This window comes from Leuciscus leuciscus (genome assembly GCF_965113295.1).
Source record: "Leuciscus leuciscus genome assembly, chromosome: 18".
NCBI classification, from domain to species: Eukaryota; Metazoa; Chordata; class Actinopteri; order Cypriniformes; family Leuciscidae; genus Leuciscus; species Leuciscus leuciscus.
In genome coordinates, this window is record NC_138742.1 from 31998791 (window position 1) to 32024199 (window position 25409).

Here is a 25409-nt window from a genome sequence, read left to right on the forward strand (position 1 = left end):
GAGGAGTTAGAGTTGAAAATTTTTGGGTCAGAAGAATAAGAAGAAGAAGAAGAAGAAGAAGAAGAAGAAGAAGAAGAAGAAGAAGAAGTTTAAATAGGATTTCAGTAAGTTGGCTTTCTCAAGCCAACTTAATAAGTTTAAATAGGATTTCAGTAAGTTGGCTTTCTCAAGCCAACTTAATGACTAATTATCCCATGCTTTATTTTATTTGTCACTGAGTTAATAAAAAAATATATATATATATATATATATTTGTTACTGTGAAGATGTTTCATTCAAAAGGAATTGATAAAACAAAACTCTGTAATAATTATGTGGCCAAGGCACAAACTGAAGAGATATATTCAAGCTCTAAAACTATGATGTCACAGAGACATTCTATAGAACTCTCCTGAGCAAAAGTCCTACAAAGACTCAATCCTGAGGAGACTTTAATCAGAGTTTGAGGAGAGAAGACTGAATACATTTACAGTCCTGAGAGAACATGGAGAACATAAGAGCAACAACAGCCTTTGACGTGTTTGATGAAGCACGTTTACTGGACGAACACACTGACATGATCATCAAGTCAAATGACAGAGAATTTCAAGTGCACAAGATCATCATGTGTGGCTGCAGCTCCTACTTTAGGTGAGAAGAAGCATTTGAACTGCAATTGTGCGCAAATTACCAAGAAATTATTATAATTATATACATAATTTCCACTGCCAACATATACTGTTGAAACTGCCTAAGTCCAAATATATAAATGCATGAAAATGAATGAGTGTATTGCCAGAAAAAAGAATGTAACTATGATATCTAGGAAAAAACATTCTTGAAATATGATTCTGGAAGTGGCTATGAATGAAGTTTTACCCAGCATTTCAAATTTAATATAGGAAACTAATCTGTTTCTCTTAGTAAATTTGGCTGAAATTAAAATGTAAATAACGAAAAGTTATTTTATACATGCTCATTATTAATGTCTGTATTTCTTTGTCAAATTTGTTCACAGGGCTCTTTTCTCCAACAACTGGAGCAGCCCAGCAGAACATTTCTGCGAAATTCAAGGAATATCCCGAGACATCATGCCTCTTATTATCCAGTATGCGTACACAAGATCTGTGCTCATTACTCAAGAGAATGTGTTGGAGCTCTTGGTGGCGGCTGAAATGATCTCAGTCACAGGTCTTGTAGATTCCTGCTGTCAGTTCCTGGAGTCACATGTGGAGTATTTCAACAGCGTGAGGAAATTCAGTCTTATCACTCAGACTTGGCAGGAGGTGAGTAATGCTGTAGCTCAACATGTAACTTTAATTTAGCTTCCTTCACAAAACAGTATTGTGGTCCAGTGATGGTACCGGACTGTACTTTGATATGGACCATAGTGCTGAAAGATGTGCTGTACTCCACATTACTTCAAAGAATACCACTGTATTACCGTATTACATGTCTAAAAAGTGGTAAAACCATGATACATTTTTTTTTGTGTTCCAGCAATTGTTGTAGCTTTGTATAATATAATATAATACACCAGAGTTACCATCATGACTGTCAAAAAAATACCATTAAAAAATATAATAATAGTATTACCATTGTATTTATTTGCAACTGATAGGACAGAACCAATGAGATGGTGTATTGGTGTGTGTTCGCACACTGATGTATTTGGTGTGTTGTAGGTGGCCCCCATGTATGAACGCCGCTGCTATATTAGTGTTGCTGTTCTGGACGGGCTCATTTATGCCATTGGTGGTTTTGATGGACAACAACGGCTTAAAACAGTAGAGCGCTACGATCCAAACACCAATCAGTGGACAATGATGGCACCCATGAATGAACGGAGGAGTGACGCCAGCGCCACCTCACTGCAGGGCAGGGTAAGAGCACTTCCACACTCTTCTGCTGGAGACTCTTAATGCCTGTAAAGCATGAAGGAAAGGGGAAATAGAGATATGGCATAAGGAATAGTGTTAATATGAAAAGGAATATCATAAAATTTAAACAGTGTTTTAAACAATGGTTTTCTGATCAATCTGTGATGATTGTGCACAAACATCATGCATGTTATTTTTGTGTTTGTCAGATTTATATCTGTGGTGGTTTTACTGGGATCGAGTGTCTCTCCTCTGCTGAGAGCTTCAACCCTGAAACAAACCAGTGGACTCTCATCGCTCCCATGAGCAGCCGCCGCGCTGGTGTTGGTGTGATCGCTTATGCAGATCTAGTGTATGCTGTGAGTATTAAACACACATATCAGTTTTATAGTTTTAATTAACTATGATAACCATGACACAAATACAGAAATATGGAACAATCACAGTTTAAAGGTTGCATTTCTGTAAATGCATGCATTGATGTACATACAAATGCACAGAATACATAAATAAAAAGTGTATTTATTTAAAGGTTGGTGGTTTTGATGGTGCCAGTTGTTTGCGGTGTGCAGAGGCCTACAATCCGCTCACTAAATTCTGGAGTGACGTTGCATCAATGTACAATCCACGCAGCAACTTTGGCATTGAGGTGAGATGTGGACAGTTAATATCTGTCTCTGGTGAAACTATGAAATAACATTACAGTTATGATGATAATGAATATGCAGGGAACATTTTTTTTGGTCCCATATTGACAATAAGTGGAAAGTTGCACACTGTTGAAGGCTTCAAAGATCAATGTGTTTGACTATAAAAACATCTACCTAATTCAAAGAGTCAGAAAATTCTACTATGTTTAATTGAAGTGTTGCATCTAGAAGATTTATTCATGTCAAGTTAAAGACTTTAGCTGTACATTACTTATTTTCCTTTTTCCTTTCCTCAAAATCCAGGTAGTTAATGGTCAGTTGTTTGCTGTCGGAGGCTATAATGGATTTAGCACCACCTCTGATGTGGAGCGCTACGATGAGAAGACAGATCAATGGTAACTTCCACAAACACTAAATCTCACAGATCCTTCCTTAGATATCTTATGCAGTGTGAAATTATCTAAGTCTAATACAGACTATATTTCATTGCATTCCTTGCATCTGTTTTCTACACAGGTTTGATGCAAATAAAATGGCCATTTCCCGCAGTTCTCTGAGCTGTTGTGTAGCATCAGGATTGCCTAACATGGCACAGTATGCTGCCCTACGAGACACCGTACAGACACAAGACGAGTCTGACTACAAATGGAGAGTCATGTTTCCTGAATAAATGCATTCAAAAAAGAGGCTGTATTCTAAATGTTAAACTTTCACTCAGGTGTAGTGTTGTTCATAAAAAAAAAAAAAAACCTTGCAAGGGATCTCTACAGCTCAACAAACCAACATATAATATTGAGAATTATTTTTACTGAGTAAACTATTTATTGCTTTATTAAACTTTGTATGAATTACTGTAATTTTCTGACTTCTTTTATATGATTATACATTGTATATGATTATACATTGTGTATGATTGATTTAACTCATAGATAGTTTTTGCTAAAGAAGCATTGATTATGTGATGTTTTTATTACTATAGGCATAATCGACACATGGAAATATAATTTTTGTGTTACGTTAAACAGTCGAGCCAATACAATCATTTTTGCAGTGTCATTATTGGCTATATTAAGAATAACAGTGTCAATAATTATTATAGATACGCACACATGCAGAGTCATATATACATTCTCAGTCTGAACAAATAACTATTTAGCAAAAAAATATAAACAAACACTAAATATTAGCAAAATATTCAACAAGGCGTGAATGCAGATATCTGCAGAAGCACCAAATCCGTCATAATTAGCCTATGGATTTTATATATATATATATATATATATATTTCTACTTCCACGTGACCCAATTTTCCAAACCAAATATATTTCATATCTACCTAAATGTATATGAAACATGAGTAGAAGGGTCCCATACTTAGCTGTAAAAAGCCATTTAGCTCCATCTAGTTTTTGAGATATTACCGTGCATTGGCACTGTTTTGGTTTACTGACCTCACTTTCTGTATTTTTAAATATGGAGAAAAGCATGAAAATGTTGTGGTTTTACAGACAGGCAACATCAGCTTGCTTAGAGCTCAAACTTGTCTTCTTGAACAAGTGCAGTAACGTGAGACTGCAGCAGGTTAAACCTCCTTAGCAGTCTGAGATTTCTCCCTGGAGTTTGTCCAATTGTTGGTGGCTGGCCGACCCCTCCTAAGAACCAGCACCAGCATCATGATGGATAAAAACAAACTCAGCTGTAGAGATACTTTGAGAATCCAAGCTACCATCAGTCCATGCTTAGAATTAATGCTTTCAAACCCATTCCTACCTCTGTCTAAGAGGGCAGAGAATTCAGAAGATAGACTCCAGGGTTTTGTGCTGTCTGGAATGAAATCTCATGGGACACGCAGAGTCTGACCGTACACAAACTCTGCCAAGGAAGTTTGGACATCAATCCTGATGTCCTGGGTCTGATATGTGCATCATCAGGAGTTCATGATGTTGTATTGATATTCTGAGCACAGCCCTGGTATACAGTAGTATATATGAAAGCGCTATATAAATGGCTCAGTTATGATTTTGACCAGGAATTATTCTGTTAAACAAATTGTAATAATGAATGGCTTAAAGCATAACCTTGTGCTTTTACTAGCGGTCTTTAAAAGGTTGATCATTTAAAACTCCCTATGGAGAAAGAAGTCATTAACTTCTGGAACCCAATGGTTGCATGCTATATGGGACTAGAATTGTACAGTAGGACTATCAGTTTTACCACAATAGCAGAATGAGGCACTTTCAGAATGAAAACACGGAACCTTCAACATGAGAAACGTCAAATTAAAATAAAATACCCACGTACCCATTGGCAAAGGAACAGGATTTGCGCTGAGCGTCACTGGGTGCAGAAGCAATAGTTGCCTTCAGAATACACGTTATGTAGATCTGCAAGGGGTGACAGGTAAGTCACAAAACCAAAGCATTGGGAGGAGAAGTCAAATTAACTCATGATATTCGTAGTACATACAGGAGGACTGTAGCCCTCCTGGAAAATAAATGCCTCCAGCTGGAACTGGATCTTGTCAACCTGGGACCGAGGCATGAAGCGGAGCTGGAAGCTGTAGTTTTGGCATCCACAAAGCACCTGGCGACAAATCACAACAAGCAACTCATGAATGTCAACTGCAGAGCATCAAGCAACTGCAGAGCATCAAGCAACTAGACCTTACCCATGACTCTGTGACAAAGTGGTTACAAAAAGCAAAAATGTAACAGTCCTACCGCACCAAGGGCTATGACCTTACCCATTATTCTCAATGAAGGAATATCTCGGAAGAGAGTTCATATCAGGTGCTTGAGTGGCCACACAGCGGTCCACAAACACACGCAGAGGCACATGATTGTACTGTTTCACAGATGCCTCGATGTTAATAACGCCACCCAGGAAATAGGTGTATTAAGGCCTCTGATAGGACCAGTCATCTACACAAAAACATTTTAGGCACAGCCACAATAGCAAGGGAAAAGGTTTATTTTGTTGAAAGAAAAAACCTGTACCAACCCATCATGATCTTCAGGAAGAAAAGCAAGACTTCTTGACCTGCCTCTGTTGAGGCATAAGGGACCCATGTTGGCTTCAAGGCATCACTGTTTACATTTTGGAACCTGCGGTTCATGAAAGTACCCATTAAATGGTCTCCCAGTTGCACGAGAAAGTGCAGAAAGTCACAGAGATCCCTTACCTTTGATAATGGCATTGAACACCAACAATTGCACCATCGGCCCAGGTAATCGGAGTACCAGCAAGCACCTCAGGGGTGTAGGTAAGAGAGAAGGTGTAGATAAGCTCATCCTGATTCATCTGTGAAAAGATTGTGGTTACCAAGAGGGTCATCCCAAAGACTTTACATACACCAAGATAGTGCACTCATATTGCCATGAATGGGAGAAGGTGCACTCTGCAATATAGAATTCCTAAAGAACAAAATCACCAATTAGTAAATTCTTCACATCAACAGCTTCCCTCAGAAGCTCCGGTGTTGCCAGAGATCAATGTTTTGGAGACATGCACTTAGGATTGAACATGCACATTGACTGTTCCAGGGTAAAAGACTAGCTTTAACTATTTAGGCACAAGATTTATTGTTCGCATTTAAGCTCCTTTCATACCATTTATTGGATGGTTTACATCAGATGTTGGTTTGAAGGGTTACTTAAGGCAAGTAGCTCTAAGATTCCAGATTTACCCAAGGCAAGTAGCTCTAAGATTCCAGATTTACCCATTCACAGAGAACGTGATCTTAGCTGCCCTGGCATTGTAAAAACCAAGTGAACTGACTTTCCTTGAAAGGTTCTCTACCACAACAAATAACCATTTAAGATTTATGAGTTCTTACCATCAGCACACTGTTGCAGTCCTGTAATTCATACTCAAAGATGAGCACTCTTGACACAGGATCCTGACCAACAACAGGACATCCACCTAAAGATAGACCTGTTGGCTGGATCAACTGACCATTGCTGAAAAGGTCCTGCTGGACCTCTACGAGAACCAGGTTCTCGCCACATTGAACCGCTACGCTGCTGGGAGTCACGGGTTGCCTCAACTGGAAGGCCACCGCAAACTCACTCTGCACCTCGGGAGCGATGGGAAACCTCCAATCCAAAGGTTTCACTGGACCCTGCAACAGCTGCTTCTCCTGAATGCCAAAAGGCTCTTGCGCAAGGCTTTTGGAGACGGGACCCAAAGGACTCTGAAACTGAGAAGCCACTTGCAAAGGGTTCCAGAGCTCTAGAGGAGAAAGGGCAGGACTTCTGGAAGCTGGATTTAATTTTGGCCCCATGCTTCTTGGACTTTGACCGGACCTCAAACTTCCCAAGACATCAGGCATATCAAATGTACAAATCACAACCACCACTAAGACAACTTTCAGGAACACCATTCTAACAAACTTTGTCACAAACAATACAACACACACCAGTGCTAGGCTTTGCAATTTTGTACAGCTTTGAGTTAAGGTGGCTCCACCCCTTTTACCTTAATTGATTATCCTAGATTCTCCTCTGGACCTGTAAAGAGTCTGCATCTTGGGGATGCACCACTCTGTACATTTTTAATGGGCCTGTCCAAATAACCACACTTGCCGTCTTTGTACTCGACCACTTGTCTACTTTCATGACCTACAGTATTTCCGGTCTTTGATCAAAGTGTTCAAGTGGGCTTGAAGACGGTAAGTGTGTGTAGAACTTTTGATTACCCAATGGGACACACTTTTCGTGTTGCAAAAATGCAAGTTTAGATAGCTTTATTTACACATTTTGATTTCAAGTACTTTCCATTTTAAAATAAACTTGTACGTCTGTTCAGTAATCCCTATGTAACAAAAGACACAATTTAAAAATTGTGAGGCTTGTATTAAGTGATGAAATGCAGTTGCAAATGTTGTACAAAATATACTCTCACATCTTTGCACCAATAACATGTACTACACTTTGTTTTACTACCAAATGATGTGTCATTTCTCACTAAATTAACTTACAGTGGAATGTTTTCAGTTTCACTTTATTTTTATGGTTCCTTTAACACATTCTTTTGACTATATGTAACGTTACACCTACATGGCTACTAACTCTCATTAGAGTGTTAGTACAGTATTCGTAGACTGGTAGGGTTAGGGTTAGAATAAGCTGACATGTACTTGCAAAGTTACTTATAGTCATGCAAGTTCCCAAACACGATGCATGATGGGGTACACTTAGCCTCAAATACCACTCCGAAGCAGGTGTGGGTTTAGTGTACGTTAAGGGCACTGAGCTTTGGCATTTTTAAGATATGGGACAGTCTTGCGCACTTACTTCCTGTCGCATGCACGTGTCGTCAAGACATCAAGTGTGGATTTTAGAACAGGCACTTTGTCTCTCTTATCACATTGAGGGGGCATTTACATTACACAATTTTCAACTAAAAACTTATGCATTGTTCTTTTATGTGACAAGAGTGTTTTGGGGCCTAAAAAAGCACACTTTTGAAAATGAATTTCAAAGTGCAAGTTTTTGAAAAGATATACCATCTTTTCAAAAACTTGCACTTTGAAATTAATTTTCAAAAGTTTGCTTATTGTCTCCGTGTACTCAACAAAAATGTGAATTTGTGAAAAATGACGTAATGCGCATCCATATTATGTGTTCAGATCAAGTCGCTGCTGGTTCCTTCAGGATTTTCCTATGATACTTTGCCGTTCTGTTCTTCAACATACACTACAGAGGCCACAAAAGGTTTTCTCTTGTTATTAAAAACATACATTGTCTAAACTGAACATGCTGCATCAATTTGCGCTAATAGGTGTGTAGAACAAAATGTCAAATTGAAAAACCCCAAAGGAAAATATTAACTGAACCAGCAGCAAATTAGTCTTGTCAACGTGATCAAACTTCAGTGGAAGTTGAATATGTAAACAAGTATCAAAATATGCACAGACAAGAGTACAGGAATATTAAAAGGCCGACTCAATAACATCACCCACAGTGCTTCATGGGACAAGGCGTTCCCTGCAGAGTTCTTTTGGAATGATTTGTTTGCCTAATTAAGAGCACTGTCCTTCGGATGAGACGTTAAACCGAGGTCCTGACTCTCTGTGGTAATTAAAAATCCCATGGCACTTCTCGTAAAGAGTCGAGGTGTAACCCTGGTGTCCTGGCCAAATTCCCTCCATTGGCCCTTGCCAATCATGGCCTCCTAATAATCCCCTTCCATTGAATTGACTCTATCACTCTCTTTCCTCTCCACCTATAGCTGGTGTGTGGTGAGTGCACTGTCTCCACCTATAGCTGGTGTGTGGTGAGTGCACTGTCTCCCCCTATAGCTGGTGTGTGGTGAGAGCACTGTCTCCCCCTATAGCTGGTGTGTGGTGAGAGCACTGTCTCCCCCTATAGCTGGTGTGTGGTGAGTGCACTGTCTCCACCTATAGCTGGTGTGTGGTTAGCGCTCTGTCTCCCCCTATAGCTGGTGTGTGGTTAGCGCTCTGTCTCCACCTATAGCTGGTGTGTGGTGAGAGCTGTCTCCACCTATAGCTGGTGTGTGGTGAGAGCTCTGTCTCCACCTATAGCTGGTGTGTGGTGAGAGCTCTGTCTCCCCCTATAGCTGGTGTGTGGTTAGCGCTCTGTCTCCACCTATAGCTGGTGTGTGGTTAGCGCTCTGTCTCCACCTATAGCTGGTGTGTGGTGAGAGCTCTGTCTCCACCTATAGCTGGTGTGTGGTGAGCGCTCTGTCTCCACCTATAGCTGGTGTGTGTCTCTACCTATAGCTGTAATATTTAAAATAGTTTGTGTACATGAACGAGTGTGTGTGTGTGTGTGTGTGTCTGTGTGAGAGCACGAGTGTGCCTGTATCCACACATGCAAAGGTCCCAGGCCTTTATCTTTGCAAGCACATGTGTACATTAATGAACATGCTCCTGAACATTAAATGTTTCTCTTATTTTTGATCTTCCCCATTCATTTTCAATGGATGGTCATTTTTTAGCAATATAAGCTCAGATCAATCAGTCAGAAAAAAAAAAAAAAAAAACTAATTGAAAGAGAACAAGTTGGCAAAAAGAGTGAATTCAATATTTGGTGGTAATACCGTAACCAGATCTTTATAGGCTAGTTTTTGTAGGCCGATCATTTTTGACTGGGAACCAAAAGTGTGACTTTGTTCCATTTTGTAAAAGATAAAAGCATTTCAAAACAACCTTCCTGGTTAAACATTAAAGTATGCTAGTGTGATAAACAGTGCACTTTTTTCCATATTTTGTTGTATATTGACAGATTTATCCTCAAATAATGCTTTTTTCACTCAAAAACTGAGGTGCATGAGCTCAGATCAGTGAGGCCTACGATCAATCAGATCCAAATAGAACCTGTGCTAATTGAAAGAAATCAAGTTTTCAAAAAGATTGAATCCAATATTTGGTGATAATATAGAGTAATGAGAGATTTATTAGTAGTTTTTTGTAGGCTGGTCATTTGTGACCAGTAACACCAAAAGTGTAACAAGGTGGAGAAAAATGACAAAAATTCTCAAAGTTTGGGGCAAGTAGTTATACCCTGGGTGAGTAAAGTCAGTAGTTTTAATCCAATGCGATAATGTTAACTAGCATTTTCGGGGAAAGAAAGTCCCCTCCGGGTCAAAATGGCTCAAACCAACATGAACGTGAACACTCACTACTAAGCCAGGCAACTTTTGTGTGTATTTGACCGTTTAGGCCTGATTTGAGACCGTTTGATAAAAAATTTAAATAAAATAAATAGCTTGTGCAGCTGAGGATGAACAGACAATTATGATTAATATGAAGAATTTACAAACATTTAGCTTGAGAAGACCTTGATGAGGGGGAAATTAGCTGGATATAAAATATATATATATATGAAAATATTTAATATACACTGATAAGCCTCAACATTAAAACCACTGACAGATGAAGTGAATAACATTGATTATATCGGTACAATGGCACCTGTCAAGGGTTTGGCTATATTAGGCAGCAAGTGAACAGTCAGTTCCTGAATTGTACGTGTTTAAGCAGGAAAAATGGGCAAGCGAAAAGATCTGAGTGACTTTGACAAGAGCCAAATAGTCTTGAAGGATCCCTAGAACAGCACACGTTGGCTGCATAGACATTGACTCGTCCCCTCGCTGCACTGTAGGAAATGACTTTACAGGTCGAAACTGATTTCAGGTCGAAACTTCTGAGGCAGCGTAACGGTATAATGATCTACAGCAAAATAGAAAGAGCTTTGGTGAAAACTAAGCAAATATATAATTACTACAATAGGAATATCTTGCTAGAAATGACAAATAATGTTTTTGGTCAAAAGTGCACATTTACACACAAACGGACCATCTAATGCAACTTTTAGACGCTGTACGAAAGCCCAACAATGCCCCCAGGAGGTATCTTTATGTATGTGACTTTGTTGGTGCTTGCACTGGCATGGACAAGTTGGGGCATGTCTATCAGAGGGAAGTCCATATACATAGGTGTAGAGACTGACTTGGTTTCTTACACAAAGCGGACTGCTGCATGTTTGTAGTTCCCGTGAGTGATTGATTAAGAAGTAAGTTATCTGTTTTACATTCTATGCTGTTCGAACTTTAATATTCTGTGTATTCTGTTACTGTCATCTGTGCAATGTACTAGTTCAACTAGTAATTTGAATAATTATATTTCTGTGTGAATTGCATGCTATCTAAATCCATGTAAAGTCATATTGAAACTATAGTTTGATACTGTTCAGTGGTTTATGTTCTGCAGTATAATTCAGATATGTAAGCAAATCATTTATGCTATATATTTAGATTCTAAATAATTGAATACACTTTACCAGAGTAATGATAACCTGATTTACTATTACTTCTGTTTTGTATAGTGACTATTCTTTATGCTGGGTAATACTGCTTATACTAGCAAACTTATATTGTATTTTGTTTTCTCTGTTCATTATAGACCACACATAACTATGGGCAAATGCATGTAATACTTCATACATGCTGAAATAATCCAAATAAAACCCTTCTGCTGGGACTCTCTCTCTCTTGCTCCAGTTTCTCTTACCGGAAACTCCCACCACCATTTCTACTAGTGCTTAACGAACCCTTTGAGCGTCCCATACACTCGTATAGACGCCATCTTTATTTTTTTGCTCAACTGTAACAGAATGGAATGCACAGGATTGTGCCAAAATTCCTAAAGATTTTTCAATCTCCCGATCCATATTCCACCCTCTTTTTTTCTTCCCTCAGTGGTTTGATCAGACCTTTTATATGGAGCGGTAAAACACCCAGAATAAAACTAAAAACACCCAGAATAAATATTGATAATACAGTATAATAAGGGGGGCTTAAAGCTACCTGATTTTGGAAACCTGGCCCAGATGTTTGGAAGCCACTTCATCTCCTCATGGCTTAAAATAAACGTTTATGAACTAAAGAAAATGTCCCCACAGATTCTTTATATAAATGGGATGATAATCTAGTTCCACAGAGTCGTTTACACCGCAGAACTCCTTTCTACTATGAAGAAACTTTTGTCAAATGGAAAGCTTTCATGGGTATTAAATAGGGCTGTGTATCATCAACATTGTCACAATACGCATCACGATACTAAAGCCACGATACGAATCAATATATGGATCAATTTGGAATTTAAATTTCTTTTGAGCAGAATTTAGTTACAGTAATATCTTTTTTATTGAAAAACCAGTGTCATAACAGTTGTGATAACTGAAAAACTATCATTAAAAAAAATTGTTAAGTCAACAAAAAAAAGCTTAAATTGGCTCTTCCTTCTGCTTTGAAAGTCTCTGCCTCAATAACTGAAATGACAAGTATGACACTGAAGCGTGTCAACAATGCTCAATGACTACAATTCCATAAAAGCAAAAACTGTAACAACTTAAATTCAACTTAGTTCAACTGTACAGAAGAGAGTGACAGCAGAATGTCTTGCTTAACTTCATCATACAACTGGGGAATTGCCATTTCTGCTAAAAACTTGTGTAGCATAGCTCACACTCGTGAATCAATTGTCTGAAGCCATTATTCTGGACAACGCTGTAAATCCTAACATATGAAGCACATTAATACATTTGTAATCTTTTGAGGCCGTGGAGACGTGGGTGGGAGTTGAGATAAAAGCATCTGGCAACGTTGGCTGCTTCTGAGATGACAGGTGTGTGCTGCTACCCAGGCTTTTCTTGCATATTGCATGACTCATAGCTAATGTCCAACACTCTGGTTTAGTGTTAAACCCCAAAGTCTCCCATACTTTTGTTTTTACTTTTGTCAGCGGCGGCAAATTGTCTTATCCATTGAGTGTCTCACGTTGCTAAAATTGGCACCAATTGACATCATGTGATAATTGGCTACATTCGAAACACGACAGAATTGAGTCGTGCATCGTCAGGGGTTCATGACTTTGTATTGATATTCTGAGCACAGCCCTGGTGTACAGTAGTACATATGAAAGTGCTTTATAAAGGCCAGTTATGATCTTCAACAGGAATTATTCTGTTAAACAAATTAAACTAATGGCTTCAAAAAGCATAACCTTGAGCTTTCACTAGTGGTCTTTAAAAGGTTCATCATTTAAAACTCCCTATGGAGAAAGTCAAGTCACTCCTGGAATCCTATGGTTGCATGCTATATGGGACTTGAAATTGTACAGTAGGACTATCAGTGTCACCACAATGGCAGAATGAGGGACTTTTTCCAAGTCGAAAGCAGTTAAACCAGACATGAAGCAAAATGACAAGTCAGATACAATCAAGATTGATTTGTCAGTTTTATTGAGAACCTCTCTTTTGCCCTTGAACCATTACAGGACCAAGTGAGGCCTTGCCTTCCCACTGAATGCCTAGACAGAAGAAAAAAAAGCCAAGTTAGAGCACTTGAATCAAAAGCAACCTTAGAAAGCAGAAGCTACCAACCTCCATAGGGAGAAGCAGCAAATTCCCCATCCGGACCACATGTTGAGTCACAGCAACCACAAACTTGGTCGTTATCATCAGCAGCAAACCACCTGCAATAAAACAAAGACATGGAACCTTCAACATGAGAAACGTCAAATTAAAAATACAATTAAAAACCCACATACCCATTGGCAAAGGAACAGGATTTGTGCTGAGCATCACTGGGTGCAGAAGCAATAGTTGCCTTCAGAATACACGTTATGTAGATCTGCAGGGGGTGACAGGTAAGTCACAAAACCAAAGCATTGGGAGGAGAAGTCAATTAACTCATGATATTCATAGTACATACAGAAGGACTGTTGCCCTCCTGGAACATAAATGCCTCCAGCTGGAACTGGATCTTGTCAACCTGGGACCGAGGCATGAAGCGGGAGCTGGAAGCTGTAGTTTTGGCATCCACAAAGCACCTGGCGACAAATCACAACAAGCAACTCATGTCAACTGAAGAGCATCAGGCAACTAGACCTTACCCATGACTCTTGTGACAAAGTGGTTACAAAAAGCAATTTAAACAGTCCTACCGCACCAAGGGCCATGACCTTACCCATTATTCTCAATGAAGGAATATCTCGGAAGAGAGTTCACATCAGGTGCTTGAGTGGCCACACAGCGGTCCACAAACACACGCAGAGGCACATGATTGTACTGTTTCACAGATGCCTCGATGTTAATAACGCCACCCAGGAAATAGGTGTATGAAGGCCTCTGATAGGACCAGTCATCTACACAAAAGCATTTTAGGCACAGCCACAATAGCAAGGGTAAAGGTTAATTTTGTTGAAAGAAAAAAACCTGTACCAACCCATCATGATCTTCAGGGAGAAAAGCAAGACTTCTTGACCTGCCTCTGTTGAGGCATAAGGGACCCATGTTGGCCTCAAGGCATCACTGCTTACATTTTGGAGCCTGCAGTTCATGAAAGTACCCAATAAATGGTCTCCCAGTTTCACGAGAAACTGCAGAAAGTCACAGAAATCACTTACCTTTGATAATGGCATTGAACACCAACAATTGCACCATCGGCCCGGGTAATCGGAGTACCAGCAAGCGCCTCAGGGGAGTAGGTAAGAGAGAAAGTGTAGATAAGCTCATCCTCATTCATCTGTAAAAAGATTGTGGGTACCAAGATGGTCATCCCAAAGACTTGATATACACCAAGATTATTGCTATGAATGGGAGAAGGTGCACTCTGCAATATGGTGGAATTTCTAAAGAGCAAATCACCAATTAGTAAATTCTTCACAACACAGCGTCCCTCAGAAGCTCCGGTGTTGCCAGAGATCAATGTTTTGGAGACATGCACTTAAGATTGAACATGCACATTGACTGTTCCAGGGTAAAATCTAGCTTTAACTATTAAGGCTCAAGATTTGTTGTTCTTGTTTCTCAAGCTCATTTCATTCCATTTATGGGATGGTTTACATCAGATGTTGGTTTGAAGGGTTACTTCAGGCAAGTAGCTCTAAAATTCTGTATTTACCCATTCAAACAGATAGAACTTGGTCTTAGCTGCCCTGGCATTGTAAAACCAAGTGAACTGACTATCCTTGAAAGGTTCTCTGCCACAGCAAATAACCCATTAAGATTTAGGAGTTCTTACCATCAGCACACTGTTGCAGTCCTGTAATTCATACTCAAAGATGAGCACTCTTGACACAGGATCCTGACCAACAACAGGACAGCCACCTAAAGACAGACCAGATGGCTGGATCAACTGACCATTGCTGAAAAGGTCCTGCTGGACCTCTACGAGAACCCGGTTCTCGCCACATTGAACCGCTACGCTGCTGGGAGTCACGGGTTGCCTCAACTGGAAGTCCACCGCCAACTCGCTCTGCACCTCGGGAGCGATGGGATACCTCCAATCCAAAGGTTTCACTGGACCCTGCAACAGCTGCTTCTCCTGAAGGCCAAAAGGCTCTTGCGCAAGGCTTTTGGAGACGGGACCCAAAGGACTCTGAAACTGAGAAGCCACTTGCAAAGGGTTCCAGAGCTCTAGAGGAGAAAGGGCAGGACTTCTGGAAGCTGGATTTAATTTTGGCCCCATGCTTCTTGGACTTTGACCAGACCTCAAACTTCCCAAGACATCAGGCATATCAAATGTACAAATCACAACCACCACTAAGACAACTTTCAGGAACACCATTCTAACAAACTTTGTCACAAACACCACAACATACACCAGTGCTTGTCTTTGCCATTTTGTACAGCTTTGAGTTAAGGTGGCTCCACCCCTTTTACCTTAATTGATTATCCTAGATTCTCCTCTGGACCTGTAAAGTGTATGTATCTTGGGGACGCGCCACTCTACAAATTTCCGGTCTTTGATCAAAGTGTTCAAGTGGGCTTGAAGACCGCAAGTGTGTGTAGAACTTTTGATTACCCAATGGGACACACTTTTAGTGTTGCAAAAATGCAAGTTTAGATGCAAGTTTTAATTTCAAGTACTTTCCATATTAAAATAAACTTTTACATGTCTGTTCAGTAATCCCTATGTAACAAAAGACACAATTTAAAAATTGTGATGCTTGTATTAAGTGATGAAATGCAGTTGCAAATGTTGTACAAAATATACTCTCACATCTTTGCACCAATAACATGTACTACACTTTGTTTTACTACCAAATGATGTGTCATTTATCACTAATTTAACCTACAGTGGAATGATTTCAGTTTCACTTTATTTTTATGGTCCCTTTAACACATTCTGTTGACTATATGTAACGTTACACCTACATGGCTACTAACTCTCATTAGAGTGTTAGTACAGTATTCGTAGACTGGTAGGGCTAGGGTTAGAATAAGTTGACATGTACTTGCAAAGGTACTTATAGTCATGCAAGTTCCCAAACACGATGCATGATGGGATATGCTTAGCCTCAAATACCACTCCGAAGCAGTGGGTTTAGTGTACATTAAGGGCACTGAGCTTTGGAATTTTTAAGACATGGGACAGTCTTGTGCACTTACTTCCTGTCACATGCATGTGTCGTCAAGACATCAAGTGTGGATTTTTGCACAGGCACTTTGTCTCTCTTATAATAATAATAATAATAATAATTTGTTACATTTATATAGCGCTTTTTCTGAGACCTCAAGGTGCTTTACATAGAAGGGGGGAATCTCCTCAACCACCACTAATGTGCAGCATCCACTTGGATGATGCGACGGCAGCCATATTGCGCCAGAACGCTCACCACACACCAGCTTACTGGTGGAGAGGAGACAGTGATGAAGCCAATCAGTATATGGGGATGATTAGGAGGCCATGATCGACAGGGGCCAAGGGGCAAATTTGGCCAGGATGCCGGGGTTACACCCCTACTCTTTTTCGAAGGACATCCTGGGATTTTTAATGACCACAGAGAGTCAGGACCTCGGTTTAACGTCTCATTCGAAGGACGGTGCTCTTTTGGTAGTATAGTGTCCCCGTCACTACACTGGGGTGTTAGGACCCACACAGACCACAGGGTGAGCGCCCCCTGCTGGCCTCACTAACACCTCTTCCAGCAGCAACCTGGTTTTTCCCAGGAGGTCTCCCATCCAGGTACTAACCAGGCTCAGCCCTGCTTAGCGTGGGCAACCAGTCTTGGGCTACAGGGTGATATGGCTGCTGGCACATTATCACATTGAGGGGGCATTTACATTACACAATTTTCAACTAAAAACTTATGCATTGTTCTTTTATGTGACAAGAGCGTTTTGGGGGCTTAAAAAAGCAAACTTTTGAAAATGAATTTCAAAGTGCAAGTTTTTTGCTTATTGTCTCCGTGTACTCAACAAAAACGTGAATTTGTGAAAAATGGCATAATGCGCATACATATTATGTGTTCAGACCAAGTTGCTGCTGGTTCCTTCAGGATTTTCCTATGATACTTTGCCGTTCTGTTCTTCAACATACACTACACAGACCACAAAAGGTTTTCTCTTGTTATTAAAAACATACATTGTCTAAACTGAACATGCTGCATCGATTTGCGCTTATAGGTGTGTAGAACAAAATGTCAAATTGAAAAAACCCAAAGGAAAATGTCAACTGAACCAGCAGCAAATTAGTCTTGTCCACGTGATTAACACTTCAGTGGAAGTTGAATATGTAAACAAGTATCAGAATATGCACAGACGAGAACAGGAATATTAAAAGACCGACTCATCACCCACAGTGCTTCATGGGACAAGGCGTTCCCTGCAGAGCTCTTTTGGAATGATTTGTTTGCCAAATTAAGAGCACTGTCCTTCGGATGAGACGTTAAACCGAGGTCCTGACTCTCTGTGGTAATTAAAAATCCCATGGCATTTCTCATAAAGAGTCGAGGTGTAACCCCGGTGTCCTGGCCAAATTCCCTCCATTGGCCCTTGCCAATCATGGCCTCCTAATAATCCCCTTCCATTGAATTGGCTCTATCACTCTCTTTCCTCTCCACCTATAGCTGGTGTGTGGTGAGAGCACTGTCTCTACCTATAGCTGGTGTGAGGTCAGAGCACTGTCTCCACCTATAGCTGGTGTGAGGTGAGTGAGTGCAAGACGTGAAAGACAATTTAATTCAGTATTCGCGCGCTGAGATGCTGGTTTGCGGGTCGCGCGCTTCGGATGTTTGCGTTCATGGAACTTCTTGACCTGCACACGTCCTGTAATAATGTAGGAAACCACGCGTTATACTTAAATAAGGTAACAGTTCATGTTTTACTTTACTTACATATACGATTTAGTTTTCATCCAAATAACATGTGCTGAGTGAACGATCAGCAATCAAGAGCATTCAACAGAAGTGCGCTTGCTCGCTCTCTATCTCTTTCTCGTCAGTTAATGTTAATAATAAGCTACATGCCTCGTTTTATTTTCTTTGCCATTGACATCCGACTGAACAAACTTTCCACTGACGTCTGTTTAAAGCATGGGCGTAGGTTTAGGGGGGGACGCTAGGTACTAGTCCCAATCAATATTTTGAGATGACAAATTTGTCCCCACCAATATTTAGCAAGCTCCTTTGAACTGCTATTTGGATCTTTGCGCTGCTATTTGGATCGATTCCAACGGCCAAAACAACGACAGTACAAGAAACGCCGTAATTTGATTGGCGGCGGTGTATCTGACAGGCTACACGCGCGGGCCGGGACTACTTTTGTGCTTGCACTGGCAGCGAGGGAGCGGGTGGTGTGTGTGTGTGTGTGTGCGTGCGCGCCGACGACGCCGACGGTAAGTTACCAGGGCTGTCTCTCTGCCACATACAAAGGCCAGAGTAAAACATTTTAATATTCCGTTTTTTGCCACTTTTTGTACTTTGTAGATAGATCAGCTATGCCACCCAAGAAGAAGAAAGGGGACATACGAAGCTTTTTCATAAAGCAGAGTGTAAGTAGGCAAAATAACTAGCCACACAAATAAACTAGCAGTAGTAGTGACTGACCAGGCTTTCAAATGCAGATTCTACTGTGGAAAATAGTATTGATTGGTGATAGTATGTGTTACCATGTTGTTACAGTTAAACCTAGCAGCAGCAATCTTTCAACTAAGGTTAAGAGTATTGATTAGGCTGTGCAGCACTGATAGACTCATAGAAGTCACGCTATCATGATAGAATGCTACGTTAGCAAGTCACTGAATGTTAATTAGCTGACCTTAACTTAGAATCTTGCAGTCAACATAAACAGTGGATCTGAGACATTTTTCGTTTCTACATTCTATTTATGTAATGTATTTGTGAGTGAGTGTAGCCTAAGAATTTAATATTTAAGAATAGAATATATCAATAGAATTTGATATAGAATAGTAGATACAATTTTAGTATTAATGGAATACTGTAATCATGGATAATAATAATAATAGATAATAATAATGGATTTGTTGTGTTGAATGCATACTATGATACGTGTGTATTTTATTCATTTGTTCATTATTTAATTACATATAGAAAACTCATTCCAGGGGGAGGGGGAGGGGGATGTCCCCACCAAAGCTGAGGCCAAACCTACGCCCTTGGTTTAAAGGGATGTGCTCGACCAGCTCGCGCGTCTGTGCCGTTGCGCACTTAATCCACTGCGCGTTTTTCTCTTATCAGCTCGCGCACCACAGCTATGTTACTATACACACGCACCTTGTACGAACCCTGTGAAATGAGCCCAAACCGCCGACATAATACTTTTCTATGCCTCAGTTCACCTTCACAAAGCACTCGCGGCGGCCAGTTTCGTTTTGCAAAATGTACGTGGTATCGCCGAATTTCTATGAGTACGAGTACGAGTATATGAGGACAGTATTGGCCCGATCCCCGATGCCAGTATCCGTATCGGGACATCCCTAGTCTCCACCTATAGCTGGTGTGTGGTGAGCGCACTGTCTCCACCTATAGCTGGTGTGTGGTGAGAGCACTGTCTCCACCTATAGAAGGTGTGTGGTGAGCGCTCTGTCTCCACCTATAGCTGGTGTGTGGTGAGCGCACTGTCTCCACCTATAGCTGGTGTGTGGTGAGCGCTCTGTCTCCAGCTATAGCTGGTGTGTGGTGAGCGCTCTGTCTCCACCCATAGCTGGTGTGTGGTGAGCGCTCTGTCTCCACCTAAAGCTGGTGTATGGTGAGCGCTCTGTCTCCACCTATAGCTGGTGTGTGGTGAGCGCTCTGTCTCCACCTATAGATGTTGTGTGGTGAGAGCTCTGTCTCCACCGAAAGCTGGTGTATGGTGAGCGCTTTGTCTCCACCTATAGCAGGTGTGTGGTGAGTGTACTGTCTCAACCTATAGCTGGTGTGTGGTGAGAGCTCTGTCTCCACCTAAAGCTGGTGTATGATGAGCGCTCTGTCTCCACCTATAGCTGGTGTGTGGTGAGCGCTCTGTCTCCACCTATAGCTGGTGTGTGGTGAGCGCTCTGTTTCCACCTATAGATGTTGTGTGGTGAGCGCTCTTCCCCCCTGTATCAGCAGAAGCAGTTTTGCGGACGGATGAGAAAAGCTAAGAAGAAAAAGGTCACTGTGGACTGTCTCTAATAAAGCCTGAGAAAGGTCCCACCTCCCCGAGTGTGCTTTACCAATGAGAAGGGTGGACTTCCTAGTGGGAGTTTCCTCTGTGTGGAAGATTTATGAGCCATTGTTCTAAGCGTGCTTACTTGAACTGGCATGCTGGATTGGTGTCCGATGACGAAACTAAGAAAGCTTCTTGTAATACTGATATGTTGCACAGCTATCAGCATATAATGTACACAATCATTTCGATCTTCAAAATACCCAAAAATGGGCAAGCGAAAAGATCTGACTTTGACAAGAGCCAAATAGAGATGGCTGGAAACCTGTCTTGAAGGATCCCTAGAACAGCACATCGGTTGCATAGACATTGACTCGTCATCAGTTTGCAGATACCTGTCGAAACTGATTCCAGACAGACTTCTGAGGCAGCGTAACGGTTTAATGATCTACAGCAAAACAGAAAGAGCTTTAGTGAAAACTAAGCAAATATATAATTACTACTAGGAATATCTCGCTAGAAATGACACCAAAAATGGTACAAAAATAAATTTGGTAAAAAGTGCACATTTACACACAAACTGACCATCTAATGCAACTTTCAGACACCATCTTTTTTTTTAGCTCAGCTGTCACAGAATGGAATGCACAGGATTGTGGCAAAATTCCTATATATTTTTCAATCTCTCGATCCATATTCCACCCTCTTTTTTTTCCTCCCTCAGTGGTTTGATCAGACCTTTAATCAGGGGGGCTTAAAGCTACCGAATTTTGGCACACTGTAGAAACCTGTCCCAGGTGTTTGGAAGCCACTTCATCTCCTCATGGCTTAAAATAAACGTTTATGAACTAAAGAAAATGTCCCCACAGATTTTTTTTTTATATAAATGGGATAATCTAATTCCACAGAGTCGTTTATACCGCAGAACTCTTCCACTATGAAGAAACTTTTGTCAAATGGAAAGGTTTCATGGGTGTTAAATAGGGCTGTGTATAATCAATGTCACGATACGAATCACAATATGGATCGATTTGGAGTTTAAATTTCTTTTGAGCAGAGTTTAGTAACTGTAATATCTGTTTATTGATTAACCAGTGTCATAACAGTTGTGATAACTGAAAAACTATCACATAAAAAAAAAAAGCTTAAAATGCTCTTCCTTCTGCTTTGAAAGTCTCTGCCTCAATAACTGAAATGACAATTATAGTGACACTGAAGCATGTCTGATATGCTCAATGACTAAACAAAATCCATAAAAGCACAGACTGTAACATCTTAAATTTTAGTTAAACTCTGTGCAGTTCCTATTTTTGATTTGACTTTTGTCTGCGGAAAAATCCTCTAATCCATTGAATGTCTCACGCTGCTGCTCATTGCTAAAAATTGGCTCCATTCAAAAGCACAACAGAATTGATACGCACATCGTCAGGAGATCATGAGGTTATATTGATATTCTGAGCACAGCCCTGGTGTATATTTGTACATATGAAAGCACTATATAAACGGCTCATTAGTGGTTATGATTTTCACCAGGAATTCTTTGGTTAAACAAATTGTAACAAAATAATGGCTTCAAAAAGCATAACCTTGAGCTTTCACTAGCGGTCATTTAGAACTCCCTATGGAAAAAGTCAAGTTATTAACTTCTGGAACCCTATGGTTGCATGCTATATGGGACTTGAATTGTACAGTAGGACTATCAGTTTCACCACAACGGCAGAAGAGGGACTTTTTCCAAGTTGAAAGCAGTTAAACCAGACATGAAGCAAAATGACAAGTCAGATACAATCAAGGATTGATTTGTCAGTTTTATTGAGAACCTCTCTTTTGCCCTTGAACCATTACAGGACCAAGTGAGGCCTTGCCTTCCCACTGAATGCCTAGAGAGAAGAAAAAGGCCAAGTTAGAGCAATTGAATAAAAAGCAACCTTAGAAAGCAAAAGCTACCAACCTCCATAGGGAGAAGCAGCAAATTCCCCATCCGGACCACATGTTGAGTCACAGCAACCACAAACTTGGTCGTTACCATCAGCAGCAAACCACCTGCAATAAAAAAAAGACACGGAACCTTCAGCATGAGAAACGTCAAATTAAAAATAAAATTAAAAACCCACGTACCCATTGGCAAAGGAACAGGATTTGTGCTGAGCGTCACTGGGTGCAGAAGCAATAGTTGCCTTCAGAATACACATTATGTAGATCTGCAGGGGGTGACGGGTAAGTAAAAAAACCAAAGCAGATGGGAGGAGAAATTAAATTAACTCATGATATTCATAGTACATACAGAAGGACTGTTGCCCTCCTGGAACATAAATGCCTCCAACTGGAACTGGATCTTGTCAACCTGGGACCGAGGCATGAAGCGGGCGCTGGAAGCTGTAGTTTTGGCATCCACAAAGCACCTGAAAAAAAAAAAAAAAAAAAAAAAAAAAACTCATGAATATCAACTGCAGAGCATCAAGCAACTAGACCTTACCCATGACTCTGTCACAAAGTGGTTACAAAAAGCAATTTAAACAGTCCTACCGTATCAAGTGCCATGACCTTACCCATTATTCTCAATGAAGGAATATCTCGGAAGAGAGTTCACATCATGTGCTTGAGTGGCAACACAGCGGTCCACAAACACACGCAGAGGCACATGATTGTACTGTTTCACAGATGCCTCGATGTTAATAACGTCACCCAGGAAATAGGTGTATGAAGGCCTCTGATAGGACCAGTCATCTACACAAAAGCATTTTAGGCACAACCACAATAGCAAGGGTAAAGGTTCCATTTTATTGAAAGAAAACCTGTACCAACCCATCATGATCTTCAGGGAGAAAAGCAAGACTTCTTGACCTGCCTCTATTGAGGCATAAGGGACCCATGTTGGCCTCAAGGCTTCACTGTTTACATTTTGGAGCCTGCGTTTCATGAAAGTACCTATTAAATGGTCTCCCAGTTGCACGAGAAAGTGCAGAAAGTCACAGAGATCACTTACCTTTGATAATGGCATTGAACACCAACAATTGCACCATCGGCCCGGGTAATCGGAGTACCAGCAAGCACCTCAGGGATGTAGGTAAGAGAGAAAGTGTAGATAAGCTCATCCTCATTCATCTGTAAAAAGATTGTGGTTACCAAGAGGGTCATCCCAAAGACTTGACATACACCAAGATAGTGCACTCATATTGCTATGAATGGGAGAAGGTGCACTCTGCAATATGGTGGAGTTCCTAAAGAGCAAATCACCAATTAGTAAATTCTTCACATCAACACAGCTTCCCTCAGACGCTCCGGTGTTGCCAGAGATAGTCAATGTTTTGGAGACATGCACTTAGGATTAAACATGCACATTGACTGATCCAGGGTAAAAAACTAGCTTTAACTATTAAGGCACAAGACTTATTGTTCTTGTTCCTTAAGCTCCTTTCATACCACTTATTGGATGGTTTACATCAGATGTTGGTTTGAAGGGTTGCTTAAGGCAAGTAGCTCTAAGATTCTTGATTTACCCATTCAAACAGAACTTGGTCTTAGCTGCCCTGGCATTGTAAAACCAAGTGAACTGACTTTCCTTGAAAAGTTCTCTGCCACAACAAGTAACCCATTAAGATTTAGGAGTTCTTACCATCAGCACACTGTTGCAGTCCTGTAATTGATACTCAAAGATGAGCACTCTTGTCTTGACACAGGGTCCTGACCAACAACAGGACATCCACCTAAAGACAGACCAGATGGCTGGATCAACTGACCATTGCTGAAAAGGTCCTGCTGGACCTCTACAAGAACCCGGTTCTCGCCACATTGAACCGCAACGCTGCTGGGAGTCACAGGTTGCCTCAACTGGAAGTCCACCGCCAACTCGCTCTGCACCTCGGGAGCGATGGGAAACCTCCAAGCCAAAGGTTTCACTGGACCCTGCAACAGCTGCTTCTCCTGAAGGCCAAAAGGCTCTTGCGCAAGGCTTTTGGAGACGGGACCCAAAGGACTCTGAAACTGAGAAGCCACTTGCAAAGGGTTCCAGAGCTCAAGAGGAGAAAGGGCAGGACTTCTGGAAGCTGGATTTAATTTTGGCCCCATACTTCTTGGACTTTGACCAGACCTCAAACTTCCCAAGACATCAGGCATAACAAATGTACAAATCACAACCACCACTAAGACAACTTTTAGGAACACCATTCTAACAAACTTTGTCACAAACACCACAACACACACCAGTGCTTGGCTTTGCCATTTTGTACAGCTTTGAGTTAAGGCGGCTCCACCCCTTTTACCTTAATTGATTATCCTAGATTCTCCTCTGGACCTGTAAAGTGTATGTATCTTGGGGACGCACCACTCTACAAATTTTTAATGGGCCTGTCCAAATAACCATACTTTACGTCTTTGTACTGGACCACTTGCTACTTTCATGACCTACAGTATTTCCGGTCTTTGATCAAAGTGTTCAAGTGGGCTTGAAGACCGCAAGTGTGTGTAGAACTTTTGATTACCCAATAGGACACACTTTTAGTGTTGCAAAAATACAAATTTAGATAGCTTTATTTACACATTTTGATTTCAAGCACTTTCCATTTTAAAATAAACTTGTACATGTCTGTTCAGTAATCCCTATGTAACAATTAAAAAATTGTGATGCTTGTATTAAGTGATGAAATGCAGTTGCAAATGTTGTACAAAATATACTCACATCTTTGCACCAATAACATGTACTACACTTTGTTTTACTACCAAATGATGTGTCAAAACGTGAATTTGTGAAAAATGGCATAATGCGTATACATATTATGGGCCCTATCTTGCACCCAGCGCAATTGACTTTGTACACCGACGCATGTATCATTCCTATTTTTCACCCGCGCAAAGCGGACTTTTCCCTCGACAGAAGCACATCGGTAAACTAAGAAATACACTTGCGCTCCCGGGGGCGGTTCAGCGCAAAGAGGAGGCGTGTTCCGGCGCAAACGTTCCCTCATGCTATTTTGCAGGTTTAGAAAACAATTGCGCCACTA

At 40.8% G+C, this 25409-nt stretch overlaps 4 protein-coding genes and 1 long non-coding RNA gene across 6 annotated transcripts in view; 1 reads left to right on the plus strand and 4 right to left on the minus strand.

Moving 5' to 3' along the window:
- Positions 1 to 9827, minus strand: part of LOC309481232 — a 53635-nt gene extending 43808 nt beyond the window's left edge. The window contains exon 1 of the long non-coding RNA XR_014199958.1: positions 9640 to 9827. This is a non-coding gene — a long non-coding RNA (uncharacterized lncRNA). The remainder of the gene's footprint in view (positions 1 to 9639) is intronic.
- LOC309480244 (uncharacterized protein) lies at positions 510 to 3310 on the plus strand. The gene is made up of 7 exons (XM_082144656.1): positions 510 to 630; positions 998 to 1265; positions 1665 to 1862; positions 2069 to 2218; positions 2392 to 2508; positions 2813 to 2904; positions 3026 to 3310. Exons 1-7 carry the CDS (start codon positions 557 to 559, stop codon positions 3177 to 3179), a joined length of 1053 nt encoding a protein of 350 aa, XP_082000782.1. The 5' UTR covers positions 510 to 556; the 3' UTR covers positions 3180 to 3310.
- On the minus strand, positions 5152 to 7623 carry LOC309481213 (zona pellucida sperm-binding protein 3-like). Of its 2 annotated transcripts, XM_082146051.1 has the most exons (4): positions 6345 to 7623; positions 5691 to 5809; positions 5510 to 5613; positions 5152 to 5430 (listed from the first exon to the last, which is right to left on the minus strand). In XM_082146051.1, the coding sequence occupies exons 1-4, from the start codon at positions 6888 to 6890 to the stop codon at positions 5405 to 5407; spliced, it is 795 nt and encodes a 264-aa protein (XP_082002177.1). In that variant the 5' UTR covers positions 6891 to 7623; the 3' UTR covers positions 5152 to 5404. The 2 variants fall into 2 exon arrangements, with proteins under 2 accessions (XP_082002177.1, XP_082002176.1); XM_082146050.1 differs by having other exon boundaries at positions 5152 to 5613.
- Positions 9828 to 13062: 3235 nt separating the features above from the next.
- On the minus strand, positions 13063 to 15707 carry LOC309481202 (zona pellucida sperm-binding protein 3-like). The gene is made up of 8 exons (XM_082146035.1): positions 15059 to 15707; positions 14442 to 14560; positions 14261 to 14364; positions 14003 to 14180; positions 13748 to 13865; positions 13584 to 13666; positions 13417 to 13508; positions 13063 to 13343 (listed from the first exon to the last, which is right to left on the minus strand). Exons 1-8 carry the CDS (start codon positions 15602 to 15604, stop codon positions 13273 to 13275), a joined length of 1311 nt encoding a protein of 436 aa, XP_082002161.1. The 5' UTR covers positions 15605 to 15707; the 3' UTR covers positions 13063 to 13272.
- Positions 15708 to 22077: 6370 nt separating this feature from the next.
- Positions 22078 to 24743, minus strand: LOC309480283 (zona pellucida sperm-binding protein 3-like). The gene is made up of 8 exons (XM_082144694.1): positions 24037 to 24743; positions 23396 to 23514; positions 23215 to 23318; positions 22959 to 23136; positions 22694 to 22811; positions 22528 to 22610; positions 22361 to 22452; positions 22078 to 22289 (listed from the first exon to the last, which is right to left on the minus strand). Exons 1-8 carry the CDS (start codon positions 24574 to 24576, stop codon positions 22219 to 22221), a joined length of 1305 nt encoding a protein of 434 aa, XP_082000820.1. The 5' UTR covers positions 24577 to 24743; the 3' UTR covers positions 22078 to 22218.
- Between the last annotated feature and the right edge of the window lie 666 nt (positions 24744 to 25409).

Excerpts from the sequence above, each read along its gene's own strand:
- LOC309481213 (XM_082146050.1), bottom strand. The coding sequence starts at position 6,890 with ATGGTGTTCCTGAAAGTTGTCTTAGTGGTGGTTGTGATTTGTACATTT. Across the intron at positions 5,810-6,344 it reads ACTGCAACAGTGTGCTGATG|ATGAATCAGGATGAGCTTAT; the intron begins GTAAGAACTCAT and ends ATCTTTTCACAG. Across the intron at positions 5,614-5,690 it reads GTTCAATGCCATTATCAAAG|GTTCCAAAATGTAAACAGTG; the intron begins GTAAGGGATCTC and ends CATGAACCGCAG.
- LOC309481202 (XM_082146035.1), bottom strand. The coding sequence starts at position 15,604 with ATGGTGTTCCTGAAAGTTGTCTTAGTGGTGGTTGTGATTTGTACATTT. Across the intron at positions 14,365-14,441 it reads GTTCAATGCCATTATCAAAG|GCTCCAAAATGTAAGCAGTG; the intron begins GTAAGTGATTTC and ends CATGAACTGCAG. Across the intron at positions 13,344-13,416 it reads TGCTGCTTCTCCCTATGGAG|GCATTCAGTGGGAAGGCAAG; the intron begins GTTGGTAGCTTC and ends TCTTCTGTCTAG.
- LOC309480244 (XM_082144656.1), top strand. The coding sequence starts at position 557 with ATGATCATCAAGTCAAATGACAGAGAATTTCAAGTGCACAAGATCATC. Across the intron at positions 1,266-1,664 it reads TCACTCAGACTTGGCAGGAG|GTGGCCCCCATGTATGAACG; the intron begins GTGAGTAATGCT and ends GGTGTGTTGTAG. Across the intron at positions 1,863-2,068 it reads CCACCTCACTGCAGGGCAGG|ATTTATATCTGTGGTGGTTT; the intron begins GTAAGAGCACTT and ends TGTGTTTGTCAG.
- LOC309480283 (XM_082144694.1), bottom strand. The coding sequence starts at position 24,576 with ATGGTGTTCCTAAAAGTTGTCTTAGTGGTGGTTGTGATTTGTACATTT. Across the intron at positions 22,812-22,958 it reads TCCTTCATTGAGAATAATGG|GTGCTTTGTGGATGCCAAAA; the intron begins GTAAGGTCATGG and ends TTTTTTTTTCAG. Across the intron at positions 22,453-22,527 it reads TCCTGTTCCTTTGCCAATGG|GTGGTTTGCTGCTGATGGTA; the intron begins GTACGTGGGTTT and ends TTTTTATTGCAG.